The sequence below is a fragment of the Aulonocara stuartgranti genome, assembly GCF_965226115.1.
Source record: "Aulonocara stuartgranti genome assembly, chromosome: 23".
Classification (NCBI taxonomy): domain Eukaryota; kingdom Metazoa; phylum Chordata; class Actinopteri; order Cichliformes; family Cichlidae; genus Aulonocara; species Aulonocara stuartgranti.
The window spans coordinates 18,421,882-18,438,069 of record NC_138958.1 but is presented as its reverse complement, the minus strand read 5'-3'; the positions used below and the strand labels follow the sequence as shown (position 1 = coordinate 18,438,069).

At 39.8% G+C, this 16,188-nt stretch overlaps 1 protein-coding gene across 1 annotated transcript; it reads right to left on the bottom strand.

Annotated features, from left to right (window-relative positions):
- Positions 1 to 12,644: 12,644 nt before the first annotated feature.
- LOC309700926 (putative claudin-24) lies at positions 12,645 to 14,725 on the bottom strand. Its single transcript, XM_082524846.1, has one exon. It carries the CDS (start codon positions 14,484 to 14,486, stop codon positions 13,821 to 13,823), a length of 666 nt encoding a protein of 221 aa, XP_082380972.1. The 5' UTR covers positions 14,487 to 14,725; the 3' UTR covers positions 12,645 to 13,820.
- Between the last annotated feature and the right edge of the window lie 1,463 nt (positions 14,726 to 16,188).

Genomic DNA, 16,188 nt, shown 5'->3' with positions numbered 1-16,188 from the left:
TCTTGACTGTGTCCCTCATTTAAACTGTTCAGGTGAAACCTCGACAGCTTGTCCGTGCATCTGTTTCAAAGAACAGTTCAGCTCTGGGACAAAGATCTAGGATCTTGGTGAACTTGCATTGCCACAGGTGGAGATCCGAGATGGATAAAAGCATGTTAAATAAGTTGGAGTCATTTTCAAAGTGCATGGATAACCTGTTCGTTATGTATTGTCCTACTATTTAAAGTATTTTGGGGCTGCTTTTGTAGGTACAAAGGGTTCTGATTGGTCTATATAAGGTGATGGCAAAGGTATAATGGGTAGGGGAGACCGGGGATAGTTGTAACATGGGTCAGTTGTAACACTTCCAGTTTCTCCAATCAGGGCTAAGTTTCAAATGATGTGACTCATCCTGTGCATGCCCAATTCAGTTCTGCTATCACATGTGAAAAATCAGCACATTTTGTCAAACACAGACAATTTAACATGAAAAAAAGTAATTTGTATGCCAAAAAGTAAGTTTTTCTACTTTATTTCAATTTCTAATAGCATTATCTGCTTTGCAGTTAAACTCATCAAACTTAAATTATGTTATTTGTATGTCTATGGGGATATATTCTGTGTAGGTCTTTAGTGCTAATGTTTTAGCCGTTGGTTGTAATCTTAGCTAGTTCATGGCTATAGGAGTCTGGGTCAGTTGTAACAGCAACAGTCTGGGTTAGTTGTAACAATAACGCAGATGTTACAACTTACCACACTATTACTTTAACTTATATTAAACAAGTTGGGGCAACGACATCAGCAGAGAGAGGTTCACTGGTCGCATTTGTATATGCGGTTAATGCCATTGGCAACACAATTCCTCCACTGTTTGTGTTCCAACACATACATTATGCAGACCACTGTGTCAGAGATGGACCAGTAGGAAGTACTGGTAGTGGAAATAAATCAGGATGGGTGCAAGAAACAGATTTCCTCATCTTTCTGAAGCACTTTGCAAACCACACCAAGGTAAGCCATGATAAAAAGTAATGGAATTGCGATGCTGGTGAACAACTACATTTTTTTCAGCTTCATTGTTATGTTCAAAATTGGTGCAAGAGTTGTAGGTTATAATGCCCACTGAGCCAATGAGGCCAAACTCAAGGAAGACCAACCAAAATTAATGAAATATTCAGTTGCAGAAAATTCCATAATTTGTCTTTTTTGGGGGGTTGGAATATGTTCAAAAGCTAGATTTCTGCATTCTGTCACACACACATATAGCTACATAAATGGATGTAAGTGCATTCATGTGTTGAATAAACAAAGATTACATGTTAATGTTTTGTTAGTACCCTTATTTCATTGTGTTACATTTTACCCCAGGATATGTTACAACTAACCCAGACTATGGGGTTAATTGTAACACTTCACTCTTTGTGTTTGAGACCATATCATGCAATGGGTAATTGTGCTGCAGAGAAAATAGCTGCACTATTTAATAGCAGAGACATGTAAATACTTTGCATTACATTTTGAATCCACTACCTTAAAAGAGCTCCAATTTACAGACAGAAATGTCAAAAATGTTACAACTATCCCCGGTCTCCCCTACAGGTATCACATATCTGTTTATAAATGGAAAGAATGAACATGATGCCAAGAAAATAATGAGGACAATTAGCGTTCATGAAGTAAATGGCCTGTATTTATATAGCGCTTTACTAGTCCCTAAGGACCCCAAAGCGCTTTACATATCCAGTCATCCACCCATTCACACACTGGCTACATTGTAACCACAGCCACCCTGGGGCGCACTGACAGAGGCGAGGCTGCCGGACACTGGCGCCACCGGGCCCTCTGACCACCACCAGTAGGCAACAGGTGAAGTGTCTTGCCTAAGGACACAACGACCGAGATTGTCCAAGCCAGGGCTCGAACCGGCAACCTTCCGATTACAAGGCGAACTCCTAACTCTTGAGCCACGACCGCCCCTAAATATTAGTCCTGTGGTGTATTTGACTAAACTGGGAACTTTATATAATATCTATTATATAATATCTGTGTGGCAGGCAGGATGTGGACATAAATGCAGGACAGGAGGCAGAACATCAACTCAAAAAGCAGCCTTAATGCTGAACTCTTCACTAACTGAGCAGGAGCAAAGAATTAAAAAGTAGGACTCTCTAGGGCAACATAAAGAGGAGGAAACACACAACTGTGAGCTGACGCTCAGACAATATACACACATGCCAGTTAATGAGAGCAGAGGAAACAGATGACACTAAATAGGAAAACAAGACAAAGAAAAAGCTGCCGTTGGTCACTCTGTACAGCTCCCAAGCTGATCTATTTATTTATTGAATTCATATCTTGCATTACTTCACTATTGGATATAGGTTTGACTTTTATACATTGTCCTTTATCTTTCTTAATTCTTAGTTCTTCTTTACAGTAAGATGAGAGAGAAACAGTATTTCAGTTCTCCTGTATGTCCTGTACATGCAGAAAATTTACAATAAAAATCTTTGACTCTTGGCCCAAACTTAACACAAAACTACAGAAAACTCAATTTTTGCTTGTTTCTGCTTGCATATAATTACTAAGCCTTATATTTAGTGCTTAATCTGAATTATTAATTCTAAAAATTGTTCAGATTATCTCAGTTACTAACAACAGCACTGAGTAGTTATCATATCTGTTGATACGTGTGTGAAGTCTAAATCAAATCTCTTACTGTCCTAATCCTATCACATGTAGCACTCATACAGCAATTATTAACATCTACACATAAATAATTGAGCTGCGGCTCGTTTTTACTGTTATGTCACAGCTGTTAATATGGTTCACGTGCATTCATCATCCATGAAATGTTGAATTGCACAAAAAGCTCAGAAAGTCATCTGCTGCTCCGTGTCTCCTTCAGCTGCTGTATAGAGTGCAGGTGGAGGAGAGGTTTGTTCAACAACAGCATTTCAGGTAAAATGTTTTATTGCATGAGTTAACATCATGAATTAACCATAAATGTGAGCATGGCACATGTTCAGTTTATCTTAATCATTACATTTACACTAACAGAATCTTTAAAGCTTACACCTAACTGTATTTTACAAACTGTAAATATCCTGTTTCCACATGAGGAAGGAAAGACGTGTCAGAGCTTCGTTCCAGTGAGCTCCCATGGAACTACATTTTGTCTTTCTTTTTGTTTTTTATGTCAGGAGCTCTTTTATTAGCTGAGATGCTTTGTGAATACCTTTCATCCTTGCCAGGATTTGGTGCTAATCAACGTCATCATTCTAAGAACCTTCTTCAATTTACGTCACCAGGAGCTTCGTTTAGAACTGTGAAGCTCTGGGGATACAGGAAAATGTCTGCAGGAGAAAAAAGGTCCAGCAATTTGATGGTTAAAATCAAAATTCATTTCCAATTATCCTTTAACCTCAACCAGAGTCCACCCTCAAACCTAAAGTGAGGTTCAAACCCTCAAGCAAATCCTTAAAACGTCTTCCAAACAAAGCTGAAGTTCATATTGGGCCTCATAAAGATAGAAAAACAAACACATGCATGCTCTGAGCCATCTGATCGGCACAGTGACTTCCTGTCCTCTGCTGCCGCTGGACTCTGATGAAAACAGGCTCTTTTGTTTCCGACTGTTACAATAGTGGGAGCTCTGGTCATCACACTGGCTCCCAGCAAACAAAAGCACACAAACACACCACACACTCAGGGTTGTTTGCTTTCCGACTAATGGCTAAACAAAACTGCTTGTCCATGAACACATAAGAAAGACCTTAAATTTGCTTAACAAGCCAAAAACAAATGTAGCTTTGAAGGATCAAAATCGGTAGTTTGGATTGGTCTTAAAATGACCACAAAAAACTGTGAAATTCACACTGAAGTTTGTTCTTCTAACAAATGAAGAGAAAAGAAATATTCCATGAAAATTTGGAAAATCTGGACATTTTTAGTAAAAAGTGTCTATACAATGAAGAGATAACTCCAGTATGCAGGACAAAACCCATATCTGAGAATATATACAGTGGACAGAGTTTGATTAGAGAACAGTGTTATGAACAGACACAACTTAGCTTGAGGTGTTTGAGTCAAAAGAAGAATTTTTTGTAAGAATAAATGAGCATCTAACCATCAGCTCACCATCTTTACTTCATCTCCTATCTTGAAAAACTGAATCAATCTGCCAGATGTCATTCAACTTTCAAAAAGGGGAAGTAAAGTGCAAGAACTGTTTTATATCATACGTTTATTAATATGAACAAAATAAAACAAAACAATTTAAAATACATATATTTCTTTATCGAAACAATCTGAAGAATATTTATTTGTTTGTGTGAAACTGTTGGACTGGGCCATTTTTAACTGCAGCTATAGCTTTGATGTTATGAACTCCCTCCATATAATGATAATTAACTCATAAGAGGCAGAGAAAGCTATTTCCTGCAAAGGCCTGATAATACTTAATAGTGCTGATTCAATGGGCTGATAATACCCGGTCGAGACAGTTTGGAGCCAGTTTCCTGCCAAAACACAGCTTCACTCTTTGAAGAGGAGCCAACCTGCACTCTGTCTGTAATGGTGTATCCATTGTATAACGTTGTAGATAACGTTGCTAAATGAAGCCATATTATATCTTGCACTGAAGTGGAGATTGTTATACATGCATTCATTTTATCACGTTTAGACTACTGTAATTCACTGTTTACATGTCTTAGCAAAAACTCCCAGGTGCGTCTGCAGGTTGTTCAAAATGCTACCGCGAGGCTTCTGATCAAACTCCATTGGCTCCCCATTGAATTCGGATTCCATTGTAAGATTTCAGGTTCTATCTTTTAGAGTTCGTCATGGACAAGCACCAGCTTACATCATTGAACTACTACAGCTCGATGTCCCTAGCAGGTCCCTGAGGTCATGTGATCAGGGCCTTCTAGTTATACAAGGCTGAGAACTAAGGGAGACTGAGCTTTTGCCACTGTGGCCCCCAGACTGTGGAACTCTTTCCCTCTGAGCTTAAGATCTGTGGACTCAGTAGTCTCTTTTAAAACCTACCTTGGTATCTCTGTGTGAAGCACTTTGTGATCTTTTATTTAGAAAGGTGCTATATAAATACAATTTTACTTACTTACTAGTACTACTTACTACTTACTTACTACTACTTACTTCTCCAGCAACAACCACCAGTGATCCCTGCCCCACCCCACAGTAGCTCTAGACTGACTCTATGGTAGTTAAGACAGGACTGAATCATTGCTTCTAACCTTGTCAGTATCATGGCTGTATTTCTATTCACCTCTAAACTCATTTAAAGGACACACTTTTAAGTTTTCATGAAAAGCACCTCAGTCTTTTTGGCATAATAAACCTTTTCCTTCCTGGTAGGACATCTGTAATGGGACATTCAAACATACTAAAGGGTTGGGTGGGTACACAGGTCATAAGCTTTTTTTCATGGTGAACAGTTCATGCTGGTCCTTTCTGGTTTGTTTGTGGACTTCAGAGCTTTTTGAGATTTACAACTTTATTTTGGCTTTTAGCTCCTGTTTTTGTTAGCTGGCGAGGTTCAGCTGCACCAAGGGTTTGATTTTTGGGCCTTGTTCTTTGCTTCCTTCATTTCTGCTGCAGAATAAAGCAACATCAAACTCTGTGATCACAATCCGCAGAGCTAAACTTCCGACTCAGGCTGGTGGTCTTTATTGAACAGAAACTGGAGTGTGTTTTTTTAAAAAAAACAAACAAACAAACAAAAAAAAAAACTGGTGAATTGAAGGGAGATTACAAATAACCAGTAAAAATATATTTGATTCAGGTGCTTTCTGTTTTTGTCCATTCTTAATGTGTGTCAAAATCAGCAGTATTCAATGATTACTGACTGTGTTTATAGTTAGGAGAAACTGACCTGATGGTTGAATCTGTTTGTTTGTACCAAATAGAATCATCGGCCTCTCTGTGTAGACTTAGTGAGTTAACAGTTTCTCACCACTCAAAACTTGAGTGAGGAGTTACTGTTGGGTTTATTCCTTAAAATGGCTTTTAGATTCACTGACTGAGATCAGTCCAAACCCATCACTGTTCACGGAGTGCCCTGATTTTTAACTGATATCTAACGTGTGCCAGGTAAAGACACGTGTTGGATTTCCAAGAAGAGGAGGGTGAACCAGGCTGGTGTTCCTGCTCTCAGCTCAACTGCAGGTTTATCAGAGTTGGCAGAACGTTGCAGCATTTCCTTGTTTCTCTTTGGGAGTAGACAATGTGAGAGTGAGGACTCGTCTTCCTGCCTCTGACCACATTTTCTCAAATCACAGCACTATTGTCCTGAAAAGGAAGATGGTAATTAAAGCGAAGGTGGAGGGCAGCGAGGTTCCTGCAGCTCACCCTCTTTCATGTCTCTGTGTGGCTCTGTGTGCGTGTTTATAAATCTCTATAAGGACCCAGAGTGTGGCTTTAAAACCTGAATTCCCAAACCTTCCCAGTACTAAGAGTCGTGATGAAGTCTGAAGAACATTCTAACACTTTTCAAGGCTGTGATTATACTCTATCGTAGACATGATCATGGACCATTAGAGAAAAGTTTCCAGAACAATAAATCCTGTTATACTGATTAAAAAGTCAAAAAGAGCAGGCATACAAACATCCACATATGCTGAAAATGAAATGAAATGTCAATCAAATGCTACTGAACTTTTGGTCACAGTATATTCAAGGCCTGTGAGGTTCTCCTTGAGTTTATAACTTCTGGTAAAGATGCTGTCATCATCCTGGAGTTTGACCTAGTGTTTTGAGTCTTTGAGAACAGTTCATGATTTACTTTGGGTTCATGATTTCATTTATATTGTTTCATCTTTTGTATTCACTCTGGTTTTAGTTTGTTATCTATCTGTGTCCCCCATCTTTTTGTATCTAGTTTCCTGTGTTTCCTGTGACACCACATTCATTTCTCTGTTTCCCCATCATATCTGTTCATGAATGTTACATTAGAGTCTCTCTCCTAGTCCTATCATGCCTGCCTCACACAGATCTTCCTTAGAGGAAGTTCTCAATTTGTCATATGTGTGCTCTTCATTGCTTAAATCCAATCAGGCAGTTTGTGTTGCCTTTGTTTGAGTGTGAGTGGGAAACGATTCACTCCACTACCAGTGCCTCTGGACCTCCAACTGTGGACTTCTTCCCTTTTTCAAAAGGTTTCATGGGACTCATTAAACAGGAAATAGTTTCATGTTTGATCCTGAAGCCTCGTTTTTTTTTCTATTCTCATGAGTATTTATTTAAGACCTGACTGCTGTCTCACTGTGGCTCTCTCACTTACATAAGAGAGCGTTTTGTTGAACAAACAGCAGCTTCTTTATCTTCATAGGAGCTGGAGCTGACCAATCGCACAGCTGGCTGCAGTGCCTGATGACATCACTGAGTCACATGTGTCATGTGTGTTTCCTGTAGGACATGTAACAAATATTAAAAACAAAACCTTTGACTTGGACAAGCTAATTTTTTTCATTTTTTCTTAGAATTTATCTGTAGAATTTTGAAATTAATTTAATTAGAACAAATTTGGCTACTCAGTGCTGGCCTTTCTCATTAAACAAAAATATTACAATAATTATTATTTTTTAAATTACAATAATTATGTTTATTATTGTTTATTTTATATTTGTCATTGTCAGTTTTTTCATCTATTATTGTGTTTTTTATTTCTATATTTATTTCATTTTTGGCTGTAACCTTATGTCAGGGCAAGAAATTGTTATGGAAATTTTAACAATAACCTGCAACACACCCAGTGAGCTTGATTTGAAGTGGGTTTAATCAACACATTGCAATGTGGAGAGAATCCCAGTGAAACACCAGCACCATCTCTGAATTGTGGCCACCGCCCTTACAACTTATATAGAGACACAGACAAGGAACATTCCACAAAATCTTACATGTTGGCCCCTCTCACGGGGGGGGGGCTATGCCTTCTCCCTCACAGAGATTATGACAGAAATTATGACCTTGTTTTCTGCTTGGCCATCACCTAAGGATTTACATCCCTGATAAGCTGGAGGAGTCTCACTATCTGTTGATGTCTCCCATTACAATGGCCTCACGGTGTTAACTTTCCACATGCATGTAAACTAGTGACAGGAGTGCTCTTATTATTACATAAAGTGATAAAGTGATATTACTATAACTAATGTGATATAATTAAATATGTGATTAATATATGAGAAAAGAAACCTGCCACCACATTCCCACCCTTTGTGATACCACAATTAAGAATTAAAAATAATTTATTAAGAATTACATAAAAACATGGGGATTTCTTTTCTAACTACTGAACATAACATCAGCACAATTACATACTCAAAGAAATTCCATAATGTGCATCTTCCCTATAGTCAGAAGGAAAAAAAACAAATTCACACTTTATGGTCATCTTCGCTCCATCTGAGCCTCCACCCTTTCTTCAAAGGATGGCAGTTATATCATAAAAGAAAACACAATATGAGACCATATACAGAAATGAAACAGCCTTCGTTGTTCATCTGCAAAAAAAAAACAACCCTTCAACCTTAGTTACATCAAGCTGCTCTTTCATAAGAACCCGTTGTTTAGATAAGGAAGTCTTTCAGTGTGTGATATATTTTCCACTTTATCATTAAATCCATCAACCCATGTTTCCTAATTTATTAACTGTTTCTGTAAAAGACCCTCATCCCCAGTGTTATTGGGGATTGAGGCACACATGCCTCACCAAACATCACACACACTCCTTTGTGCCATTTGTTTTGCCCTGTCCAGATGTTTGCCATAAAGGACAGTGACTATATTTGTACCTATAGGTAAGTGAATACCACAAACATAAACTAACGTCAATCTTAGTGCTTCCCAAAGTCTGGGGTAAAACCCATAAGTAGCCATGAATTTCCACACAGCCAACATATATTAAACACTTCTGAGCTAAATTTACAACAGAGAGATCGATCTTTCCTCTCTATCTATGCAGTGTACTGTACTCTTTACTATTGTAGGGCAATCGACCCATTTAAACAGTGTAAACCCTCTCAAAGGCATTTACAATTATCTTAACTGTCCCCACATCAGTGATTCGGGAAACCAAAACAACCACATTTAACTCCAGAAGAACATGCTTCCAGCATGTTTGAGGCCTATCATGCCTCAATGAAATGTGATGAACCCAAAATCCTACTTTAGGGTGTCAAACAATGTGTCAAAGTTAAGTACACATGTCAAAGAACTCACAACTGTTGTTATTATGTTTACTCAGAGAATGAGGACCTAATTCACTTACGCATCAGGAACTGACATGCTAGAAAATCAGTCTAGCTACCCTACAAAATATACACAAATAATTATTAGTTAGGTTGCAGTAAAACTTGCATGCTATAACTACTCCAGTCACTTCTACTCAGGCTCAGGACTCTAACAGAGTTTGTGATGTTCAGAGAGTCATGGTAAAATAAATGGCCTGCATTTGTATAGCGCTTTTCTAGTCCATAGGACCCCAAAGCGCTTAAGTCATGTAAATGAGTCATGTAAATGCATATCATTTATAAGATGATTAGAAACGTCACACCAATGACCACCTTAACTCAAAAACACACGGAACTAATTCAGGCACAACTGCCTGATTTTGTTTTTAATAAGGTGTCATCTGCATTCATTCGCTGATCCCTCTTGGGTGACGCAGAGTCTCACTCACTGAGTTGGAGCTTGGCACGCCGTTGTTGGAGGAGGGCGCTCTTTTCACCCCTCACCCTCCTGTTCCAATGCATCTTTATGGTTATTGCTGTGGTTCTGGAATCTTCTCATGATGACTAGTAGGGCCCCAAACCGCACGACCTTTGATGTCAACCACTGCCTGGGCTGTCAGCTACGCCATGAGTGTTTCCTATGCTCTTGCTCTTGACGAAGGCGGTCGCACTTTTCTCCTCTCCTCCTCTCCCTTAGCCTCTTGTGTCCTTGTCTAGTCTCATGTTTTTTTATATTACTTTTCCCTGGAACACTCTCTCACAGTCTGCTCTCTAAAACCTAAAAGAGGAATTATGGATGTGATCAACTGGTCCCTAAATGTAACTGACACCCCTTTCTCAACGAGAAGTTTGGGCTCGGGTGAGCCTGAGTGCTGAAGATATCTACCTATTCAGAACCATGATAACAGGGTTCTGGCTGATCGGAGTTGGCTTGGCCCTGACTTATTGAAGAATTAAGAAAACGGAACCAGCTGTTCAAACCCCCACAAGGCTGCCAGCTAGGATTGGAACGATGGGAGAGGCGTGAGTTTCTCAAAATGGGCTCATTGAGTCAGCACGGATAAGATCTTGGAAAGGCTTACGGCTGCCGTGAATACTCAGAATAAGATCTCTGAGTGCAGACTGGATTACATCTCGGAAGGGCTCACTCGGAATAACACCTCTGAGCGCAAATTGGATGACATCTTGGGGAGGCACACTGTCGTGAGTTCTCAGAATCGGCTCTTTGAGCACAAGAATGACAACATCACAGAGCGCAAGTATGGCGAAGCTTGCGGCTCTCCAACGGGAGATTGAGAGACCAGTGTTGGACTTTAGAACTGCTTTGAAATTCATATGAGCTGTTCGCACTAAAGTAAAAAGCACCATCACTTCATGCGGATACCCTTTCGGTGCCAGCTGCGGTTTCAAGGCTGGAGCCGAACAAAAACTCCCTGATAACGACTGGTTTTAGTCTGTTCCTTCCCATTCCATGCAATGCCACCTGGGTTGGCTGGAAGACTGTTTACTTAGCCTAGCAGGGCGAAGAACACTGTCTCAGCTGAACTCTGGACACGTACACACATACATATACACTGATATGCACACACTCACCCCCCCTCCCTTTAAAATCTAATTAAAACTAATATAAAATTGAAAATCTGAAGTCAAAACGAAATAAAAATAAAAACTAATGAAAATTGCAAAACTATTAAAACCCTGGTCCACATCATCAGTCCAGCCACCGTCCAGTCACATGCATTCATACCAGTCATTGCTGATAGTGGAAAACTGCGCACGAATGTAAATATCCACTGGCAGCAATGTTACAAAAATAAGAACAATTCTTATTGCTTTTGAAAGGGATTGAATCACTACAATCCTTTTAAACACAGGACTTACCATATAATATGGTCAGCATCCTAGGTAGGTGAATTTCCTCAGAAGCCATTGTAATCTAGAGAAGCTCACCTTATATTTGCTCAGAATTAAAGCATTTTATAGCCTTTTACTCCCAATCTTGCAGGCCTGCTTTTAAATCACCAACACACAAAATATCACCCCCAGAGGGATGATACCTGGCATGTTTTTTCCTAAGTGGACTGTTACAAAAAAACATATTAGGCCCGGTTCTAAGTGTAAACCCCCCCCCCCCCCCCCCCCCAAAAAAAAAAAAACAACAACAAAAAAAAAACAGTCTTTCTCTTAGAAAAAGAAAACAACCCAAACCTAACTGGCAAAATCGGCCTGGTACTAAAACAAAACCCAAAAATCTGCCAGAAAAATCGCAAGAAAAATGTCTTGCTTTCAGGTGAAATAACATGCTGTAGGGGTTAGAACCTGCTATGCAATGCTGCTGCAGTCACTGATTCTGGCTTTAATTAATAACTGATGCTTCCATATTTGTACATGCTGCTCAACCCTTTAAGGTTTAAGGTTTAGGGCAGTGTTGCTGTGTGTTCACATTGTCGACTCTTGAAGTCGACGTCGTTGCTCTCGAACTGCATTTTGTCTTCAGGGAGAGATTGATTGTCCTCGAAGCTTGTTCTTCAGGTTAAGATGTACATGGAGTGATGCTGTGTAATATTCAGCCAAAACACAACTGGATGCGGTTCCAATTAAGTTAAGCTATCATTTTGCTCCGGCCACTGTGCTTGTGGAGGACGTTGATCCAGTTCCGTAGCCACCTGTACTAACACACTAAAACATTTATTTAATATCATTTTCATCACTACTCACTAACACTTTCATTCTCTGATTCAGTAAAAACACCACTTTTCCACATTTAACACCCCTCTTCTCATTATTCATCCCACACAAATCAGCCTCTTTTCTTTGTTGACATCTTTCTTTCTCTTAAACAACACATACTCCATCCATTTGGAGTTTTCAACCAGACCACCTCCAGGGACACAACCTCCTCACAGCTCCTGAGCTCAGCCCCCATTGCAGGCGGGCGTCCCCTCTGCAGCCTTTGCTTCGGTACAAAGTGCTAAAACCCATAAACCCAAGGACAGAAGAGTCCTTCCCACGACAGTCCTTAATTTAGGCATCGTATTTTGAGGTTTTCCCTTTCCGTGGTCCGCTTGAAAACTCCCCCCAAATCAAAAACAGCTCACCGTTGCAGATTCTTTTGCCCACTTCTTTCCTCATAGTTTACTAATTTCCTGCATGTGTGAGTCGCTGAAGGTCTCTCGCGGTTCCCCCTTTTTTGAAAACAAAAACTGTTCTATTTTCATTCATTTTATAAATCATATTTTTTAATTATTTTTTTTGTCTTTAAATATAAAACTCAGTTGTGTTGATTTATGACTGTATTTATATGATAACCTGCCTGAGGTTGTCCTACTTTGTCTGTATATCTGTAATAAGGTTTTAGTGAGTCTGTTTACTCTCTCACATTTTAAATGTCCACAAAAACTTCTTTTACACACATTAAATGAAACTTTGAGTATTTATTTATTATTTGCAGTCATTTGCTGCGCACATTCATACATTCAATCCTTTTTACAAATCATTCATCTGATTGAACAAAACTGATTACAAACAAGTTGAGCAGTTTCATAACTCACACAGACCTTCATGTTTAAAGATAAAAGATATATATCTTTATATTCTATTATCAATAAATCTATTCTCTGCTTCAGTCTGCTTTAACCACAAAAACAACAGTTTGTCTTCCCTTGTCTCCAAATAAAATCAATAAAAGAGATGAAATCCAGCCTTAAGACTAACAATAAAAACTACATAAAGTGTTTAAATGAAATGAATAAAGCAGGAAACCGCAGCAGCTTTCATCTCTTTGGCTCCAGGAAAACTAAAGCAAACATCTCAATGATTGAAACAAAGATAAGTCACCGCAGGGAATAAAACGCTCGACAGATCGTGAAGGTCTGGGTGTGTTGCTCAAATATTGTTCACTGGTTTTTTTTTCTGCTGTTCATAAACATCCGAAATCAGAACTATAAACTGGCATCTCTCATCATTTTAAGGTGATTACATGCAGTCAAATTAACAACAGGACAAAATGATCTGATTTATTTTCTCTCTGATTCTTTAGTTTAAACTACCAAAGCAGTTAAACAGCAAGAACATCTTTGTCCTAGATGTTATTTTTAGATGTTAAATTAAAATAAAAACAAACTCTGATTTAGTCTGAAGCTTTATTTGAGAGAAACTCCATCCCTCCTAACAGATTAAGAAGGAAATTTACATCTGTTTGTGATCAAGAACATTTTAAACTTATATCTTTCAAACCTCTGAAACCATCGAAATTCTATAGAGAAATCATCTGTTTTACTGCAGGTTTGGACTGAACCTCCTGATCTGGTCTCACTTTGTCAAATTAGAGGAGCAACCTCAGACCTCCCTGTTGTTCTATTCAGATCTAGTTGTGACAGTTGTTTGGGTAAAGTTTAGTTTTAAGAAAATTTTTAACCTCTTCTTTGGATACAACCTCAAAATCAGGAATGTAACATCCCTTCTGGAAATTCGCTGAAATACTCCAATCTGATCTCAAGAGCCACAAATTGAAGTGTGGTAGTCCAACATTTAGTTTTAGATGCAGAAAAGGTTGAAGAAGACTTGTAGCAGCCTTTTTATGAGGTGGTCTCAGACATACTCAGATCTGGTTCTCATGGAGTCAGGTTCTAGCTTTGTCAGGACCGGAGGGACATCAACGGGTCTGTTACTGTTTAACTTCTGCACATAAAAACAGGAAATTAGCAGCAGCATTCCTGCAGCTAGATGAAGGACGCCGGCCGTCCAACCACAGAACAGAGCATCCCCAAATTCCCATCGTGGGACCATGTCAGGCACTGACTCATCGAAGAACTGTTCGACCGTCACATGGGCGATGTAGGAAACTGGGATGAGGCCCAGGATCCCTGCCACCAGCCACAATGCCCCACTGGTTGCCTTCAGGGCCCTCTTACAGCTCACGTCCTCCAACTGTTGCCGGCAGCCGTTGACAAGGTGGAGGCTGGGTATGGCAAGCAAAAGCCCCAGCATTCCTACCCCTAGCGCTGTGCACATGAGGATCCGGGCTAGCTTGATCTCTGGTCGCAGCCCCAGCAGACTGTCATAGGGCCTACACTCCAGTGTTCCCTGCTGATTGAGCACGCAGGTCTCCCAGAGGCCCACCCCAAGAGTCTCTGTGACCAGCAAGTTGGACAGTGTGAGCCATGAGGACATCAGGGTGGTGGCCAGAGAGCAGAGCCAGGCCCCCGCTGAGATCAGAACCCCCACCAGCTCCAGAACACTGATGATAGGGTCCATGATGGTGATGTTGTGGCTTTCAGAGAGTGCTGGTCTTTACCTTGCTGCTGTCAGGAGGTGGGCCAGCTCGCACATCACTGTTCCCAGAGAGACACACTGCAGTCAGGCCCAGTCAGGAGGGTTATCACCCTCCTCTCAAGGCAGAGGCAGAATGTGATTGGTTGACTGGAAACAACAGCATCGCTGTGAGGTCGCCTGTAGACAGGATGTTATGAAAGGCGTTTGAAGTCAGCGATGTCACTTGTTCTGCCTCCCTGCTGCCTTCCTCCTTCCCCCCTCCTCTCTATTTTACACAGCGTCTGTTTGGTCTTCGTTCAGCTGATTGAGATATATCAAAAGGAAACATGCACACACTCCTCCCCACCATTACAGAAACCTGAGTGAGTGAGTGAGTGTGTAATGCAGCATGAATGCAGATGTTCATTGAGAATTTTAACATTTCTAGGCAGGTTACTTCCCCTAGATTCACAACAGCAGTTTGAGAGCTTAATGTTTGATTGGTTAATGATTTTTTTTAAAAATTTCTGACTTAACATTTAAACCTTTAAATAATCTGAGTCTCTGTAATTCAGAAAAATTCAGAAAACACTCAGTTTTACTATAACTTTTTATTCTTAAAGTGTGTCGTTAACCAAACTCCATGAAGGTCAAATAGAAGATCTGCAACTGTCATTCAGAACCCTACAGTCAGAAGTTTTATTCAGATTTGCTGCACTGCTCAGTTTATTTATTTATTTAAGACCTCACATGTAGTCATGCTGCAGTACAGCTATAGAAACATTTCTCCATATTTCCTCCTGAAATACTTTCAACCTATAGATAATGTGCAGGCTTTTGGAGTTTCTGTTCACCAACACAAAACAAGAAATTTTGAAGTATTTTGTGTTGAAAAAACAATTTATTCACATTCACTGTAGGAAACAAAACTTGCAAGAACTGTGTTTTTAATAATGGAGTTCTATGAGGTTTTCATGTGACTTAGAAAGTTAAAAATACTCAGCAGAGTCTGATTGATCATTCAGTCTCATATTTAGATTCTTTGTGGAGACATTTCAGTGTTTAAGAGTCTGTTGATCAGGTGAGCAGCAGGGTGCTCACAGTGAGAGCATCAATACCTAAAACTCTTTAATTATCACTCTCTGTGTTCCTTTCTGGTAATGTGTAACAGGACTATATTTTTGAATGGAGCTTGACTGGATAATGGTCAGCTCATATTTTCCGTAGGCTGTTTAATCAGTAACCTGACTTCATACCAGACTCCATTTGAAAATCACATAATTTGAAGATAACCTGCAGCACAGTTACATCTCAGTGCAGAACTTAAATTAGAAAAAGAAAGAATGTTTTCTGAGCTTCAGTGTTGCTGTTTGCTGGCCTGATGATGCCTCCAGTTGGACATTAGCAGAAACTGCACATCAAATTTTTGTTAGATTTTACAGGCTGTGTTCTGCTGTGAAAAATAGTAAATCACATAATAAATTGCACATCATCATGTTTATATGGCCTGTATTTGTATTTGTATAGTGCTTTTACTAGTCCCCCCTAGGGACCCCAAAGCACTTTACACACCCAGTCATCCACCCATTCACACACACATTCACACACTGGTGGAGGCAAGCTACAGTTGTAGCCACAGCTGCCCTGGGGCAGACTGACAGAAGCGAGGCTGCCATATCGCGCCATCAGCCCTTCTGGCCAACAC

Bases quoted from the DNA above. Each gene is read 5' to 3' on its own strand.
- LOC309700926 (XM_082524846.1), bottom strand. From the start codon at position 14,486: ATGGACCCTATCATCAGTGTTCTGGAGCTGGTGGGGGTTCTGATCTCA.